Source organism: Hemitrygon akajei, chromosome 6 (genome assembly GCF_048418815.1).
Source record: "Hemitrygon akajei chromosome 6, sHemAka1.3, whole genome shotgun sequence".
NCBI lineage: Eukaryota > Metazoa > Chordata > Chondrichthyes > Myliobatiformes > Dasyatidae > Hemitrygon > Hemitrygon akajei.
In genome coordinates, this window is record NC_133129.1 from 146,320,279 (window position 1) to 146,332,660 (window position 12,382).

Here is a 12,382-nt window from a genome sequence, read left to right on the forward strand (position 1 = left end):
AGATATATAAATACATAAATTGCATACATCATACTACCACATGATATATGTGTGCCTTGCTTAAACTCGAAGTTAGACGGCATTTCAAAATACCATGTCTTCTTTTAAATTAGTTTAATGTGTTCAAGTTACAAAACATAACACAGTGTATCATTAAGCCGATTACTGAACTGACAATGCAAGTACAATCTCTTAAACTCAGCCACATAAGCTGAAATTGACTCCATCTCCTTTTGATTCCGCTTATGAAACCTGAAGTGTTTTGCAATCAACAATGGCTTCAGTTCCAAATGTTCCTGCATTACATTCACAATGTCGATAAAGTTCATTTCAGCTTGTTTGGTTGGATCATTTGATCTTCTAAGCAAACTCTTTGCTTTTCCACCTATTGCATTCAGTAACACTGGCTCTTGCTTCTTATTGGGGATATCATTTGCTTCAAAATACTGCTCAAATCAACCAGTATACATCATCCAGTTATCTGTTGTGCAATCGAACATGTCTATCTTCCTGATGTAAACAGCTTTTCTTTGTTTATTTTTTATCACCCGGTACTCACTGTTTATGAACCCATAAATTTTATCTGTTTTCTGACTCAACCTTTCCTCTCCCCTTCCAAAGATAAAACATGCTGTGCTTTTTCTTTAACTCAAACATTTCTCTCTCTCTGCCCTTTTGAAGAAAATAAACACATTGTGCTTCAACAGGTAGGTGGACATCGCGGGTTCATTTTAAAGCCTCCTTGTCGCCACTGTTATGTTTTGTAACTCCAAAAACTAATACAAACAAAAACACAGGAGACACGTTTTGTCCACTTCGTTTTCACTTTAGTCAGGGTGCTAACCTATGACATGATGGTACAATAATGTACGCGATTCACAAACTTTTTGAATATGACCCACAATGAATTATGTAAACAAAGAACCCTTAATCTGTGTATTTACAATACTACTCAGATATTACTGAAATATTAAATACAGCACATCTTTCTCAAACTCTGTAGCCCTCACTCTCTCTTCTGCTCTCTCTCTCTCCCCCTCTCTCTCTCTATCCCACCCACTCTCTATCCTACCCTCTCTATCCCATCCTCTCCATCTCCCAACCCTTCTATCCCCCACCCTCACTATCCTCCAGCCCCCTCTATCCAACACCCCCTCTCCATCACCCAACTCCACTCTCTCCCTGTTCCTGTCTTGCCCTCTCCCTCTTTCTCTCTCTCTTTCCCTTCCCCACTCTCTCTCATCCTCTCTCTGTCTCGCCCTCCCTCTCTCTCTCTCCTCCCTCCCCACTCTTTCTTTCTCTCCCTCCCTTCTTTGATAATGTTTTCTAAAATCACAGCAAACTGTCCTCATGGCTTTATACATATTCATGTTGTTTAAATGCAACTCCCAAAGTAAAGACGTATAAAATTCTTGGAAGAGCGTAATATGGAGCTTTATTTAAATTTCATTGGATATTGGACACTGCATTTATATGTAAATAAAACCTTTTCTATTCTGCATGATCATGTCTGCGCTTTCTCAGTCCACTCAATTATTTCCAGAATGTGTTGTTAAATTATCATGTGCTGATGCTTACATGTCATTTCAACTATTTCTAATTCTGTCACAAGGGTAACTGTCAGACTGAAATTTAAATGTAAGTTGATCATTTTGCCAGCATTATTGCTTGCTAAGTTATGAAATTGTTACATTGTAATTGCTAAACCTTTGCTCCTGCTTTCATTAAGCATGTATTTCAGAAAGGTCATGACTTTAGACAAAAAATTGTATAATAGGATTCATATTACTGTCAAGTTTAATGTTACCTTGTGTAGCGCAGTTTTCCATGCAATGTGACAGAAATTGTCAACAATAAATCATGCAGATCTATTGATGGATCAACAGCCAAACAGCTAGTATAGTGAAAGTTGTTCAAAATCTAACTTAAAATGAGATGGAGCCAATTAATTGCAATAACAGCAAGAGACTCAAGTGCCAAGAATACAGACATAATAAAGTGGAAATGTAAGGGACAATGTACAGCTAATATGAATGAAAAACAAGCATAAGCGAGGGACTATTGTAAATCCTGAAATCACAGAGATACAGCAAAAATACATAAAAATGTCAGATAGTAAGGGTATTGCAGCGGGATGATGAAAAGGAATTGACAATGTATCTCAAAATCAATGGAGCAAAATAATTACAATCATAACAAGAGAAATTGTTCAAAACCAACATGAGCCCCATTTTAAAAAAATGAAGATTATCCTGGTAAACTTAATAATGGAATGTGTCAGAGGAATAATTAAGAGGGCACCATTTTTATTGTGGTTTTGATGGTGTTAGATGGTTCCATAGTTTTAAACAATGATAGAACAGCTGGTGTCACACTATAAAAAATCTATAAAATTAAAAAATTAAGTCAAAGCTTTCCACAATCAGGATTGAAGCAAATGTTTTTTTCCTCTCGTCGGTGTTTTATAGGAGGAAGTGTTGATATGTAGAAGATAAATGCAGGATATCATAAAACAACGGAACCTGGGACAGTTTGTACGATGAAAGGCCAAGATGTCATAAACAGGAGCTGGCACTTAAAAATGAAAGCTGATCCTGTAATTTAAGAGCTGATTATGGAAAATGAAGTAGAACAAGCCAAAAATTAATCTGCTGTAGATGCCATGGGTGGTGTGGAATTAAAATAGAAGAAATTTCCTGGAAAATATGCATAAGTCCAGTTTCAAAATTAAATTTTCCTCATATCAGGGCACCCAAATTCTCTTTGTAACTTCAAGGTGATTTGTTTTATTTTTCTTTCTCTGGTACCACTTGCTCCTCTCACTGCCAATAATTATAAACAATGATTTAAAACTATTCATGCTTATATATTTTTTATTCTTCCTCACACTAGCTTTAATCAAATATTCATAGAGTAGGACACTTACTTTTAAACATTACAGCCTGTATATTCATCCTTGTTCCTTTTTCCTGCACTATACCAAGATGACTAAATTCAAAACTTACTGTCCATGCTCTAAACTGTCACATCATTTCATGTTTGGGAATCTTGATCTTGTACAGGCCTTTAATAACAAGTTTGACACTGATCAATCACAGTTTACTGATTTATGGTAGTCTCTCCTGTTGCTTTTAATTTTAGTGGTATTCTATGCAAATTGTCTTTTTCTCCAGTTGCATTTCATAATAAAAGAAGAAGAAAATGTAATCGCATATAAAAGCATCAGTTAATTATGTTTCAAAACAGGGTAGTATTGCGTAAATGAACAATTATTATGGTGTTGCAGTGGAAGAATAGGCAAAGTAGAGACACATATTAAGAAAAAAATCATAATATCTTTCAAAACTGATGCCGTATCATTTTCAGGATTAGATAGGAAACTGATAAAACAAAGTATCAAATTGTTCAATGTGGCAATGGGGATGAACATTAGGGGGCACCCATTAGAAAGTTAGGAGATGAACTTGACCTTGAACTTCAGGTAAATAAAATAAGGTAGACAAGGGTCTCGGCCCGAAACGTCAACAGCGCTTCTCCCTATAGATGCTGCCTGGCCTGCTGTGTTCCACCAGCATTTTGTGTGTGTTGTTGTATGAATTTCCAGCATCTGCAGATTTCCTCGTGTTTGCTCAGACAATTTAAATGCATTATTTAAGTGAATATGAAACAATCAGCAGCCTTCCCATTCCTATCCCTTAGTAGGTTTTCGGGCCTCATTTTATTTCACATCTATAACAGACAGTATTGCTTACTGGTGTCATCTAAAGGGGTAGCATCAGGTTCCATATGAACTACATAACACCTTGCTCTCACTCAGTCTAAGTTCTCTCAACCTCTTCACTACTTTGTAGTCAGACTGCTCTTCAGCATCAATTCTTGCACCAGCTGAAATTTCCTCCCATTTTAATAGATATGTACATTAAAGTAGCCTGTCTTCAGACCTCTGTATACAATCAATTGGGTGCCCACTGATTTTAATCCTCATTTAATCACCAACTGTGACTGACCAGACTGTTCATAATCTTGGTGTTTCATTTGACCCTGAGGGAGCTTCTATCTTTAATCTCTTTATCAGCATAAACTTCCATTTCCATTTGCAACATCTTTCCAACCTTGACTACTGTTTCCGTTCACTTGCAGCCCATACCTCTTCATTCTGACCAATTTTAATTCTAGACTTATCTACAAGTATTTATAATTGGAAGAATCTGTTTTATTCAGCCTGAACATCATCATATTTGCATGTCGGTAAAACATTTGTCAACCATTTTTCAAGAAGGTCCAAATCAATCCGAAATAAAAAGGTTTCTTTTCCGATGTAGGAAGGTGAATGGAGTTGTTCAGGTAGCTAAAAGGACAAGTATTGCAAAGTAACTACACGGCAGGGCGCGCGTTTAAAATAGAGCACTTGTTTCGTGTGTGTATGCGCGAAAGTCTATTGATAATTACGGAATAAAGTTTTCAGTTTTATACACTAATTACGAAAATGTCGCATGAGTCACGTCTTGGGCTGATTCTCTTCACAGACTGCACAGCTCACTCTTTCATCGATGCGCGTTTGGCCAACTGTGAGCGGCTGCTAGATTTGCTTAGGGTTGCAGAAGTGAGCCGCTGCTGCAGTCTCTAAAGCTGGACCCTGTTTTCGTTTTATCAGCGCGAACTACTGATGTCATGACAGAAATGGATCTGCACGCTCACTCGCCGGCAAGGTTGACAGCTTGTTGAAAGTCCTTCCTACTCGGGATTCCCGGGTTATTTTCTCCGGGATCGTTTACGTAATGGTTCTCTGAATATGTTCTAAAGCTTGCCCTTTATCCCTCTGTACGTTTTTGACCAGAGTCCCACTTCGACCATGTCCTTGTCTTTTTGTGGCAACGACAACGACACGGCTGCCTACAATGTGGACAGGGGAGTGCTCAACAACGGCTGTTTCGTGGACGCTCTGAACGTTGTCCCACATGTGTTGCTGCTCTTCATCACCTTCCCTATATTATTCATCGGTAAGCTAGATCCGGCTGCTTCGGATAACATTATTAATGTGTATGTTCGCAGCACTGTCGATGTAAACTTCTCAATTAAATGTTTTGGATTTAAAGGCTGGGGAAGTCAGAGCTCCAAGGTCCACATTCATCACAGCACGTGGCTACATTTTCCTGGACATAATTTGCGATGGATCCTCACTTTTATACTCTTGTTTGTACTGGTGTGTGAAATTGCGGAGGGGATCGTTTCGGATGGGTAAGTGGCCGCATGTGTTTTCTACATCGTCTGGGGCTATTTTTACTGTTGGAGCAGAGCGCGCTTTTTATTTCATTGCCTGATCCAGTTGTCCACTTCCAAATGTCCCCTTCAGGATTGAAGAAGGGAAGGGCTCGGTTGGAAGCGGAGGTGGGGAGGGGTTAAGAGGACATAATGCCTGGTGTACTAGAGACTCTGCGTTCGCGCCAATTTTTAAAACAAATGGATGAATAGGCGAACAAGAGAAATTCTGCAGATGCTGGAAATAGGAGCAACACACACACAAAATGCTGGAGGAACTCAGCAGGCCAGGCAGCATCTATGGAAACAAGCACAGTCGACGTTTCAGGCCGAGACCCTTCGGCAGATCTGGAGAGAAAAAGCTGAGTAGATGTGAAAGGTGGGGAGGAGCAAGAGAGAAACACCAGGCAATAGGTGACATTTGGAGGTGGGGGGGGGGGGGTATGAAGCAAAGAGTTGGGAAGATGGTGAAAGAGACAGAAAACCATGGAAGAAAAAAGAAGCGGAGGAGCTGCAGAGGGAACCGATGGGCGGGCAAGGTTGGAGGAACAACACCTTATATTCCGTTTGGGTGGCCTTCAACCGGATAGCATGAACATCGATTTCTCAAACTTCCAATAATACCTCTCCCCCTCCCCGTCACCATCTTCCATCACCTTATCACCTTATTCCTCTGTCATGTTATCTCCTTGCCTGCCCATCATCTCCCTCTGCTGCTCCTCGCCTTTTTTCTTCTCCCATGGCCTTCTGCCTCTTTCGCCAATCAACTTCACAGCTCTTTACTTCATCCTTCCCCCACTTCACGTTTCACCTGGCGTTTCTCTCCCCCACCCCACCTCACCTCACCTCACCTTTCAATTCTACTCCTCAGCTCTTTTTCTCCAGTCCCGCCGAAGGGTTTAGGCCCGAAATGTCAACTGTACTCTTTTCCATAGATGCTGCCTGCCCTGTTGTGTTCCTCCAGCATTTTGTGTGTGTTGGATAAATAGGCGGATAGGAGGGGGTTTCTTTGTTTACTGATTGATTGAGAGACAGCGCAGAATAGGCCCGTCACAACACGCCACCAGCAATCCCCCGATTTAATCCTAGCCTAATCATGGGACAATTTACAATGACTAATCAATCTGTCAGCTAGTAAATCTTTAGACTGCAGACCCAGAGGAAATCCACGCAGTCATGGGGAGAACATACAAACTCCTTACAGACAGCAGTGGGAATTGAACCCGGATTGCCTTTACTGTAAAGGGTTGTGCTAACCACTGTGCTACTGTGCCCCCTCTATGCTGAGAAGTGGGCCAAGGGTGAGCAAATGGGACGAGCTTGTTGGGCACCCAGGTTGGCATGGACCAGTTAGGCTGAAGGGCCTGTTTTCTGCTACCTCACAGAGCCTAGGTAAAATAATCTGCTGTTAGTATTTGATGCAAAATTATGCTTCTATATTGACCTTAAAATAGACTCCAGCACAGTGACGTATCCTTTGAATTATAAATTGAATAGCAAACATGAAATTAGAATGCCAATAAGCTACATCAACTTTGAACCTTATTCAGTGAACATTTTTTTTCTGGAAGACATTTTAAATGGAAAATCTAGTAAGATTGGGGAGGCTATCCTGCATCCAAATACTTTGTTCATTTAAGATTTTTTGAAAACTTGATTTATCACATTTAAACAGGTCCAAAAGCCCATAGGATCTGTGTGAAGTTATCAAATTAGATTCAAATTGTTAATAGGAAACAGAACATGATGGTGTATGGTTGATTTTGTAATTGGACCGGCATAAGCAGCAATCAATGTCGGTACATTTACTCTTTATTACAGACATTAATAATGTGGATGGGAATGTAAATTCACAGATAATATGCACATTGGTGGCATTGTTGATAGGATTGTAGTTCTCGACTACAGAATGTTATTAATGAATTGGTAAGATGAACAAGGCAACGGATGATGGAATTTAATCCTAATATAGTACTTTGGGAAGACCCATAATTGTTGGACATAGATGGTAGGGCCCGAGGGAGTACTGAGGAACAGAGAGACATTGGTGTGCTTTCAACAGTGTCTGAAGGTGGCAAAGCAAGTAAGGTGGTGAAATTAAACTTGTACTACAGCCCAGAATATAACGGCAGTGAGATTATGGTGTAATTTTATAAAATGTTGATGGCGTACAAATGGAGCACTGTATGCAGATCTTGTTGCCACACTATAGTGGACACATATAAGGATGTTGCTTAGCATGGAGCATTTTAGTTATGCAGAGAGACTACAACGGCTAATGTTTGCCTCGAAGTGCAGGTTGCTGAAGAGTGGCTTAATAGAGGGATATATAATTATTTGCCCTGTAGGTAGTAGGAAGTTGTTCTCTATAGCAGAAGGTATCTAAAATGAGAGATCATAGATTTAGACTAAGGGGTAAGAATTTCAAAATGTCGGAAGAATTTATTCACCCAGAGGGTGGTTAGAATCTAGAAACATTGCCTGAGTGGGTGACCTCACTATGACTCTTAGTTCAAGGTAAATTGATTGCATTGAATTGTTGTCCTTTCACACAGGGCGGGGGTGAGTACTTTAGCAAAACAAAACCAGGAAAGCAAATCAGAAATGAGATCAATTGTGTTCAGCTGATTAAATGTTAAACTATGGATGTGTCCATGATTTGGACCTGACTGTATATGTAGGCCTTGGAAAGCTCACCCTGGAAATGGAAATCAAGTTGTCAAGTTTATTGCCATGTGCATAAGTGTGGTGAGATACAGAGCAATTTAAAACTTGCTTGCAGCACCATCACAGGCACAGGTAAAGAAAGTACACATAACGTACATAAAAATTATACATTGAAAAATAAAGACTGTGCAAAAGCAATGCCTTATTTAAAAAAAAATAGAGTTTCTCACACTGCTAAATCATGAGTCCTCTTCATTGCTCAATTATGGAAAAGTATTTCAAAAGCTTTTCCTCAAATTTATCCTTTCTTTAACATGAGCACGAAATGGTTAAAACCAAAATTATTTGAGAAAGGGGAAAGTTATGAATTTCACAATATTGCTGGCCTTAATTTGTTTAAGGAAGAGGCTGAAAAAGTTGATTAATTAGTAGTCTTTCTAACATTTAGATTATGTAGCCAAGAAAATTAAAGTTGTCTCTAGGGGCTCAATAAAATATTAGCAGCAAATGTCACTGTGCTCAAATTTCCAAAAAAGCATGAGAGAAAAAAATGCAGTGATCCATATTTTACATTAATAGGGTTCTAAAACACTTTTTTTCCTGTTCTAGTATGGTGGTGGTCTAATACCTTCTTTAGAAAAAAGGCAAGTTGACAGCATAGGATTCTTCTACTGCTGACACTATATTTCCTGCACGTTAAAGTAGAAATGCAAATTTTCCATTTTAAGTCACAACTTACTGTTAATCAGCTTTTTAAAATCCTATCTGCTGTTTTGTTTCACTGATACGTCTTGAAGTGATAGTTGGGAAATAATAATTAGATGCAATAGCATATTTTCATAGGGAATACACTCTTTGCCAGCATGAAATGCAGCATCCATTTAATGATTATGCTTCTTAGTTACACTCAGTGTTTAACTAGGCCCCTATCAATTGGATGTTTTTGTTTGGTCACACAATATTAGCAGTAATTATTGGACTTGTGGATGGTAATAATTGGATAGAACATTTTGGAATATTGTAACACAGCCGGACATTTGAAATTATTTCAAATTGCAATATTGAAACTAGCAAAAGATTTTTGAGAGTATTTTTAACACTGACCTTGTGTTTGTTTTGCAATTCTTTAGTATCTTGTGTATCAGATGACAATTGTTTACTTGATATTTATCATTTAGGATTAGTCTGCAAATATTTACAATGGAAATGTTAATACTATAGTTGTTAAGCCATTTGACAGAATATAAAGGCACAGCAGCAGTTAAAATAAACAGTATCTTATTGGCTTGAAGATTGTCGTTTATCAGTATTCCACAAAATGTTTGTAGCCTTTGGAGTACATATTGGATTTAATTTGCATGTAATGAAATTATGAACAGAAACAAAATAAAACTTTGAAAAGAAAGATGATATTAAAAAGATAAATGCGGTGAGAGAAAAGAAATTTAAATATGGAAGCTTTAATTAAATGTCCACATTGATTGACTCTTGAAGGAATATAAGATGAATAAAGATTTAATTTTCACAGCCAGAAGGGTTGCCTATCAATAATTATTATGTGTTTTGCTCTTAAAGATCATTTACTTGTGAATACACCTACCTCAGCTTTACTAGGGGTATCTACAACTGCCCTCAGTTCACAACATTGTAAAGATTCCCAAACCAAATCTGTCAGTGAAAACGATAGTAGCAGACATTTCTGGATAAACAAATTCTTTCTGACAGCAATGTTCAATTTCTTTCTTTCTTTCTTTGTAAATTTTATTGAACACAAGAATTTACTGTTTAATTCACCCTGCTATGGCTATGAATCCAATTTGTCCCACTATCACTATCTGTGCAAAATTCATGATATATACAGAAATACAGTGACATCTGTTGTAAGTGGTTGATTTTGCAAACTGTGCAAGTGATAGAGTGAAGAATTAGTATAAGCAAAATTCAATTTATAATGTAATGAATTGTTGCGTTGCGCTCACTTGAAAGTTAAACATGATTAGTTATCTGGTTAGCTGTTGCTTTTAATATCAGTTGTTAAGGTCAATTAGTCTTATAAATTGCACCTACTCAGTCAGAAACTGACATCTTCAACAGAATTTTACTTAGATAGTTGAAATTCTGTTTTAATATTGAGAAAGATTTTGTTAAAAATGTAGTAAGGGACTAGATGAATGCAATAGAATCTGCAGCAATATTAAAAGCTGTTGATATTAATAGGACTGATATTAAGGAGAGAGACTGAGCAGTTCCTTAATTGGAAACATTCAGAATAAGAAGCGTGAGATAAAAGTGTCTAAGCTAGCAGTCAATAGTGGACAATAGAGCAGTAGTTAGTTCTGCAGCCCTGCACCTCAAGGTCCTGGGTTCGGTCCTTACCTTGAGTGATGCTCATGAGGAGTTTGTACATTCCCTACACGACCACGTGGGTTTCCTCTGGATGCTCAGGATTCCTCCCATATCTCAAAGATGTACCATTAGTAAGATGGCCACCATGAATTACTGTAGGTTAGTAGTAAAAAGAATGAAAGGACAGTTGATGGGCATGTGTGAAATGGGCAACTTCCCTGAATGTAGTAAAATATCACAGAGGCATATGGCATAGAAACAGAATCTTTGGCCAACCACATCAATGTGGACCATCAAATATCCATCTATACTAATCCTGTTTATCAAGACAGCCTCCGTTCCCCAATAGTTACCTTCCAGATTCCATCCACCCTCTGAGGGGAAGGGGGAATGTTTCTCAGATCTGAACCTCTTTCTGCTTCTCCTATACCTATGACACATTTTAGATACCTCTGTCATGGTGAATAGTTTCTTGCTATTTTCATTGTCTATGCACTTCATAATTTTGTAATCAGGGTCCTTCTCAACCATCTCCTCTGTAAGGTAAACAAACCCAGTCTCATAACTGCTACACCCAGGTAACATTTCAGTAAAGTTGTACCATAACTTACCTGTTCTATATCCTCTCTCTCACCAAATGAAGCCATGTATAGTAAAACCCTGATAATCTGCCATCCAGATATTTAGCAAACCCAATAGCTCAGCATTTGGATCACTGGAACCTGGTTTCTGTGCTGTGTTCCATTCATAATTGCCCCTGTTTACATGCTCCATTTTTAGCTCACTGGGACTCAGGTTTCCATACTCTCACTCACCAGAGTCCTAGCTCCCATGCTAGCTTCCACTCACCGAGGCCCTGGTTCCTGTACTTCCTCTTCACTGATAATGCTTGTATTCCTGTATTCTCTCTATATTCATGAAGCTGCTGATCTGTGTGCTCTGTCTATACTCAACTGGTTCTATTTGGCATGCTTCCTCAATGTTTACCTATCTCACACCCCCCCCCCCCATACTCTCTTGAATTCACTGAAAAATGTATTAATAAAATGTGTAACATCTAAAAAGAAAGTGAACTAATAGCATATTGGATTATGAATGCCATAACAGCAATAGTTCTGAAATGCTGTTTGTCTAGCACCACTGAAATCCCAGCCATAACAGATAAATAGAGTTTACCCGTTCCCACATGCTTACTTCATCACATTATTTACCTGTAATGACCTGTTCAGGAATTCAAGGACTTGTACACCAAAGTCTCTGTTTCTCCCTATTCCTTAGGGCCCTTCCACACATTGTGTATGTCCTATCCTTATTATTCCTTAAGTGCATCATTTCACAATTACTAGGATTAGATTCCACCTGCTGTTGTTGCACATATCATCAACTGATTAATATCATTTTGTAGCCTATGACTGTGCTCAGCACTCTTCATGACAATACTGGTTTTTATATCATCTGGAAATTTACAAATCATACCTCCTGAATTCATTTCCAAGTTGTTAATGTGCTATAACAATCAGGAAATGTCATATCACTAATCCATGTGGAACACCACAGGTTGCAAGCTCACAAAATCACCCTATTACCAATCCAATTTTGGATCCAGTTTGCAAATTTCCCCTGGATCCCATGGGCTGTTACTATTTGGATCTGGCTCATATGTGGGAGCTTACCAAAAGCCTTTCTGAAATCCATACAGACTACATCAACTGCCCTACCTTCAATTTATTTATCTCTGAAAAATTCTATTCAAATTGGTAGAAAGGTTTGACCTCTCTCACTCCCCCTACTGAACTAGTGCCAACCTTCCCCAGTGATTGCAGCAAGCTCCTATAAAGATATTGGTTCCAACCCTCTTGAAACATAACCTGTCTGGTTTGTATAACTCCCATGTCACCAGAACAGTCTCAATGCCTTAGGAATATATATTCTTTCCTCCAGCATCGTCATTTCAATCATTCATTTGTTCTCATTCATCTCCAATTTCTGTCTGTACTGGTGTGAGAGATCAGTGGTCATTAGGAGATTATTGTCTTTTAACATCTGTTTTTCAATTTCATCCTCAGCTCCTTGTAGCTTTCCTACAGAACTTCGTCATTTTTACCTACAG

At 38.5% G+C, this 12,382-nt stretch overlaps 1 protein-coding gene across 3 annotated transcripts in view; it reads left to right on the forward strand.

Moving 5' to 3' along the window:
• The window catches only part of abcc8 (ATP-binding cassette, sub-family C (CFTR/MRP), member 8), a 184,986-nt gene that overhangs the window by 11,793 nt on the left and 160,811 nt on the right, over window positions 1-12,382 (forward strand). For 2 of the 3 annotated variants that reach the window (XM_073049473.1, XM_073049475.1), the window contains exons 2-3: window positions 4,838-5,000; window positions 5,097-5,238. In XM_073049473.1, the coding sequence (XP_072905574.1) occupies window positions 4,838-5,000; window positions 5,097-5,238 (305 nt within the window). Of the gene's footprint in view, window positions 1-4,652; window positions 5,001-5,096; window positions 5,239-12,382 lie in introns of those variants that run through there. The other variant, XM_073049476.1, reaches the window with a different exon arrangement.